General features: G+C 36.0%; 2 protein-coding genes across 2 annotated transcripts; both read left to right on the plus strand.

Annotated features, from left to right (window-relative positions):
• Positions 1 to 525: 525 nt before the first annotated feature.
• Positions 526 to 1,278, plus strand: LOC108845072 (uncharacterized). Its single transcript, XM_057006257.1, has 2 exons — positions 526 to 594; positions 799 to 1,278. Exons 1-2 carry the CDS (start codon positions 526 to 528, stop codon positions 1,276 to 1,278), a joined length of 549 nt encoding a protein of 182 aa, XP_056862237.1.
• Positions 1,279 to 4,565: 3,287 nt separating this feature from the next.
• LOC108844528 (AT-hook motif nuclear-localized protein 17) lies at positions 4,566 to 5,871 on the plus strand. The gene has a single exon (XM_018617794.2). The coding sequence runs from the start codon at positions 4,902 to 4,904 to the stop codon at positions 5,691 to 5,693; it is 792 nt and encodes a 263-aa protein (XP_018473296.1). The 5' UTR covers positions 4,566 to 4,901; the 3' UTR covers positions 5,694 to 5,871.
• Positions 5,872 to 6,555: the final 684 nt, after the last annotated feature.

Consider the following 6,555-nt stretch of genomic DNA (forward strand, 5'->3'; position numbering starts at 1 on the left):
TGGGTAATTTGAGCACTATCACCGAACCATTTGAATTCTTCTTCGACAAAATATCTTCCTCCGGACCATGTACACCATCCCAACCAAGGTTTTACTAATCTAAAAGTTTTGGTTTTCTCGACCACAAAATATCCTAAAACAGGGTCATTACACTGACTCCGATAAATCTATCAAAGTTAGTGTTATTGGAATTGTATACTTAACCATTTAACTCATTAAACAAGATCTTGAGAACACTAGTTATATCCCGTAGATTTTTAAAATCATTATAACAATTTATTTTCATAGATTTTCACAATATACAAATTCTCTACAACTCTTTCCAAATTTAACAAATCTATCAACTTTTAAAATCAATAAACTCTATATGAATCTAACTCCCACTAACACCCCCTAGTTTATGGATTGTGCATTATTAAATTTTTTTATCATACAACTTTTCTTATTTTTAACTATGGTTATGTTTGGTTGGCATCGAGATCAAGTACCTACTCCGCAAAATCTGGATACCATGTAGCAGCGACGATGGACCTATTGGCACACAGAGATCCTGGAATTCCCCTGCCCGATCAGAACCTCTACAAGGCAATCTGGGTTAGTAAAGTGTCACCAAAACTCCATCTTTTTATCTGGAAAATTACCCAACGGGCCCTCTCCCTAGGAGAGAACTTGACAAGGCGAGGTATACTCAATAATATCCCATGTTCCTATTGTGGAGAACCAGAATCTACAGAGCATGTTTTTCTTCACTGCTCCTTCACACGACGTATATGGTCTTCACACACCTTGGTCTCTCAGTTTAACCCCTCGGATTTTGGTTCCTTTGCGGAAGCGTTCCTACGGTCGTCAGAAACCACAAACCTCCAACCATTAGGAGTGTCAGATAATCTATTTCCTTGGATTTGTTGGAGAGTCTGGACAGCAAGAAACTACAAAGTCTTTGAGAACAGAGTTTCCTCGCCTGCTGGGATCCTCTCGAAATCCATCCGAAATGCAAAAGAATGGTGTATGGCTCAATCACCTCCACCTACAGCTACTGCTCCTCAACGTCTGGCGCTTCCCCCTGCTCTGACCTCCACAAGTGTTATTGGATACATTGACGCAGTGTGGCAGGCTGGCTCAAACATAGCAGGATGTGGGTGGGTTTTCAAGGATCACCACGATGAATGCCTGCAACAGGGAACTAAGATCTTCAATCACATATCTTCAGCCTTGATGGCCGAAGCGCTTGCAGTCAGGTCAGCTCTTCTCAACGCCTTCGAAGCGGGTTTCTCCTGAATCTGTATTAAATCAGATTGTGAGGCACTTGTTGTCTTTATTTCCTCGAATCAGCACCTGGCGGATCTCTACGGAATCACTCGGGACATCGAGTAACTATCTTTCTCTTTTGATTGTATCTCCTTTGTTTTCATTCCAAGAAACTTGAACTTTGTGGCTGACTCTCTTGCGAAATCAGCTTTGTACTCTATTCCCAGCAACTAGTTTGTTTGGCTTGGGTTGCATTATGATATTCAGTGTTAAATTTTTTACAAAAAAAATATTCAGTGTTGGGAAAAGGTTATGTTTTTTTCTGTTTTTAATATGTTTTTACTTTTATGATGCTATAAATCTCTAGCAAAGTTCTTAATTAAAAAAAGACTTTGAATGCTAGGAAAATTATGTGCTAAAAGTCTAGTACTTCCTCAGTCTGAAAAAGAACATTACAAGTTCACAACCGTATATACCAGACGTGAAACGGGTGTTTGAAATGGAAAATTTAGTAGAATTAAAAATTAGTTTGACAAAATTCCTTCCAAAGAATTATTTTATCTATATTATTAAAGTTGAAGTACACAATTGGATTGTTTGGAAATAAAAATAATAGAAAAAATGAGATATGTATAGCCTTAGTCACGCGCATCTCTTTCCTGCATAAAGATGAGCCAGATAGCACGGCTTTGAAAGAAAAATATATGAGGCAATTTTCCATTCACCTTTTCTTGCTGGTTAAGATAGTAAGCCGAGACTTCTGTAGTAGCTTTCTGTTGATTGGATAAGGAGTCAGTTGAAAGTGGTGAATAAGACCTGCAAATCCCCTTCTAAATGGTTGCCTTTTTTCATTTTCAATCTGTAAATTCATGAAGTCAAGAAGTGTAGCTGAATCAAATAGTTGGCTCTAGTCTAATTGACTACTTGGAAAGAAAAAAGTGATTTAGTGAAGTTTCTTTGATGCGCTACGAAGGTCAAGCAGGAAAAAGGGAAGCCCTTTCGACCTAAGCCATGCTAATAGGTTGAGTGACCAGGCGTTCCTCGAGAAAGGTTATGTAATAGAGGCAATAGTGGAAACATGAATAATAGAGTTTTGTATTTTCTTTTATTTACATATTTAGCCATTATATTTTTAATAAATTGATGCCAAATGAGAATTGTTTAGAAACATGAATAACATATTTAATACTTTTTTTTATTTAAACATTTAACCACTGTTTTTACAATAAATTAAACAACCTTCTTTCTATATTTCTTTTTATTTACAATTCTATCACTATATTTATAATTCTTTTTATTTAAATTTTTTTATGGTAAAAATAAAAACACAAACTGAAATATAAATAGTATATTATATAAAAAAAATTAAAAACAGTATTATTACCTTATTTAATTTAGTCAAATATAAAAATTTCAAGAGTTCAATTTCCAAAAAAAAAAATTAATAATAATTCATAGAAAACTAATGCCAAAAATTAAAATTTTGAAACATGGATAAAAGTATGACAAGAAGAAAAAATTAATGGCTTATGTTATTAATAAAAATTGGAAATCCATTATATCAGTTTTAAAATATACAAAATGGACTAGTCTAATTACCTAAAAACATTGTTTTGTCTAAAATAGTCATTAATAAAATTTAAAATTTATATACATATTTCAAATCAAAATAATAATTTAAAGTTGATTTATATCAAAAATTGATTTAAAATATGCATATATTCAAAATTTTATTTTTACTAAAATATTTTCCAATAACCATTATTAAAAATGTTTCAATATATATAAGAAAAATACAACAAAAATATTAATTTCATATACCAACTTAAACTATGATTTTTTTTTTCACATTAAACTTTAAGAATATATATAATATATGATTATTTATAAGATGATACATATAAAATACTATTAATTATATGATTATTTATATGATGGACCAATACAATTAATTATATGATGATATATATATGATAGATAATTGTGACTAGGGCTGGGCGTTCAGATATCTATTCTGGTTCGTATCGGATCTGTTTGGGTTTCGGGTTTCCGGGGTCAAAGATTTCAGCCTCATTCATATATTTCTAAATTTCAGTTCGAATTATGACTAGGGCTGGGCGTTGAGGTATCCATTCGGGTTCGTTTCGGATATGCTTGGGTTTTGGATTTCCGGGGTCAAAGATTTCAGCCTCATTCAGATGTTTCTAAATTTCAGTTCGAATTATATTCGGATCTTTGCGGATTCAGTTCGGGTTCGAATAACCCATTTAAACTAGTTTTTTTAAATTCATTATATATTTTGAATTTCTTAAAATATTTAAATAAAATAATATATTGTATATAAATCTGAATAACATATATCAGAATATCTAAACTTAACATATAATTAGTTTGGTTTAAATTTTGGATAAAAAATCAATAATTATTTTAAATATTTTTAGTGTTTTGAGTGTACTTCCACTATGTTAGATATTTATATTTGACTATTTTTATATATTTTCAAGTATTTAAACCAACCTAAAAGTATCATATATATTCAGTATGTTTTTATATACACTAAAACTAAAAATAATTAATATATATAAGTATATAAATTTTTTCGTGTGCATTTTGATATCTAAAATACTTATGTTCGAATTGGTTATGATTTAGGTTGTCTAAATATCAAAAATTTGAATAATTTAGATATTTAATCAATTTTGTTTGGGTTTAGTATTACTCTTTCGGATTAGTTCGGTTCTTCATATTTAGATTTTTTATCTAGTTTTGATATTGATATGAAAAATAAATAATAATATATTTTTGAAATATACATCCGGACGGACGTACCCATCAAAATCTAGTTGTTATTTAAGATCGAATAACATCAGTCAACGACACTTAGTAATGGTAAATGAATTCTACATTTCTCATGACGGCAATTCAACAGTTTTTAAGCAAATATAGTAACATTAATCATAAAGGAGAAGAAGATCACAGATTACTAAGAGTAGAAATGAGGCGACCAAAGGATATATGAAAGAGACAGAGTTGGTTCTTAGCATGCTCCAGTTTTTGGGATATGGGGGATGTCTCTATCTCTCTCTCATCCCCACTTGTCTCCCATCTTTTTCTATCTAGCATTCAAATCAATTTCCAAATTTTACTAATCGATGACTCAGACCAGAAAAGTATTTTATACTTATTTAATATAAATATTTATATGATGTATATATTAAGCAGATTCATTTATATTTTGAAAGTTTCACAATATTTGTATGTTATTTTAAAACTAAAATTGAAAATATATTTATACGAAAAGGGAAGTGTGAACCCACAAACATGGCACAGAACCAAACATATATATCTTCGCTTTTAATTCTCAGCTAGCGGCGCCGCTCTCTCTTTTCTTGGTTTCAAAGCTCATCTTCCTTCTTCCCTATCCTCTCATTTTTATTTATATTTTTATTTATATATACCGAAAGAGAATACTTTTCCTTTTTATAATTTCTCCATACCACACTTGGATTATGAAAGGTCCTTTCCTCCTCCATATCGTTCCATTTTAAACAGCCCATACCAACCACTTCATCTTCTTCTTCCTCCTTTTTTATCATTTACATAAAAATCCAAACAAAAACTGTAATAAACAAATCATAAAAGAAAAGAAAAAAATGAAAGGTGAAGGTAACGAGATGTTCCCGAAGCTCCCTCAAAACCACTCACTCTCCTCTCACTTCAACCTCCCAGCAACCATTACCGTCGATGACTCCTCCATCGAAGTCGTCCGTCGCCCACGTGGCAGACCACCAGGTTCCAAAAACAAACCAAAACCACAAGTTTACGTCACACGCGACACCGAGCCTCCTATGAGTCCTTACATCCTCGAAGTACCTTCCGGAAACGACGTCGTCGAAGCCATCAACCGCTTCTGCCGCAGAAAATCCATCGGCGTTTGCGTTCTCAGCGGCTCTGGCTCCGTCGCCAACGTCACCATACGTCAGCCTTCTCCCGCAGCTCCTGGCTCAACTATAACTTTCCACGGAAAGTTCGATCTCCTCTCCGTCTCCGCCACTTTCCTCCCTCCCCCGCCTCGTACCTCCTTGTCGCCTCCCGTCGCTAACTTCTTCACTGTCTCTCTTGCCGGACCCCAAGGACAGATTATCGGGGGGTTCGTCGCGGGTCCGCTGATTTCCGCTGGAACAGTTTACGTCATCGCCGCTAGCTTCAACAACCCGTCGTATCACCGGTTACCGGCTGAGGAAGAGCATAGGCACTCGGTTTCGGCAAGGAAAGGAGAAGGGGACGGCCAATCTCCGCCGGTATCTGGAGGCGGTGGAGAGGCAGAGCACGTGGCGGTTAGAGGAGAAGAGTCTTGCGGGGTATCCATGTACAGTTGCCACATGGGTACCCATGGATCTGATGTTATCTGGGCCCCAACCGCAAGGGCTCCACCGCCTTACTGACCAATCTATCACGAAGAGTCTCTCTGGCTTTCTGCTTTTGATATCGAAGAGTCATCTCCTTTTGCTTCTCTAGCTTTTAATATCAGAATTTGACTCTGTACTCTCTCACTCGTAATTTTGTGTTGTGTTTTAGCTTAAATAGTTACAAGTTTCACATTTAAATAATCTTTATAACATACTTCCAACCCCCAAGTTTCTTACACTATATTTTAGGTGATATTAAACCGAAAGTTGTGGCTCTTAATGATTGTTTTCCATTTTTAATGGTATTGCATTAATATGTTCGTTTATATCTAATCAATTGAAAACCCTAAAAGTGATGGGAAGCAATTGTTGGGGATGGATTGTCACCACCCACAAGGTCCAGCGAATAGAAGGCCCGTTACTATCACTCAAAGGATGATCAGTTTGAAGCCGGCTCCCGACGAGCCGCAACTCGGCGCGTGACCACCTTGGATAGACGACGAGCAGCCGAAGATAGCGACCAAGCGGCTCGGACCGAACAGTTGTCCCAACTGGGCCTGCAAGTCAAAAGGCCCATAACGAAGAGAAGGGATTAGGTCAAAGCAAATCGACCTAAGAGACTATATAAGGAGTTGAGGACAGGAAGGAAAGGCATGACCACTGAGACACACAGACTTGCGGCTAGATTAGGGTTTCCATTACTCTCTTTGGGCTGCGGTAGCTGCTGAATCTTCTACTAGTACATGGACAACTGTGTGGACCGATGGGCTTACCAGCCTTGACCGTTACAAAGGCCGATGCTACCACATCGAGCCCGTTCCAGGAGAAGTCTCGCCGCTTTCTCTTGTACTTCCGGCTAGGAGCTTACCGAGCATCGACTAGCCGGCTTTCCTACTCT

This window comes from Raphanus sativus, chromosome 3 (genome assembly GCF_000801105.2).
Source record: "Raphanus sativus cultivar WK10039 chromosome 3, ASM80110v3, whole genome shotgun sequence".
NCBI lineage: Eukaryota > Viridiplantae > Streptophyta > Magnoliopsida > Brassicales > Brassicaceae > Raphanus > Raphanus sativus.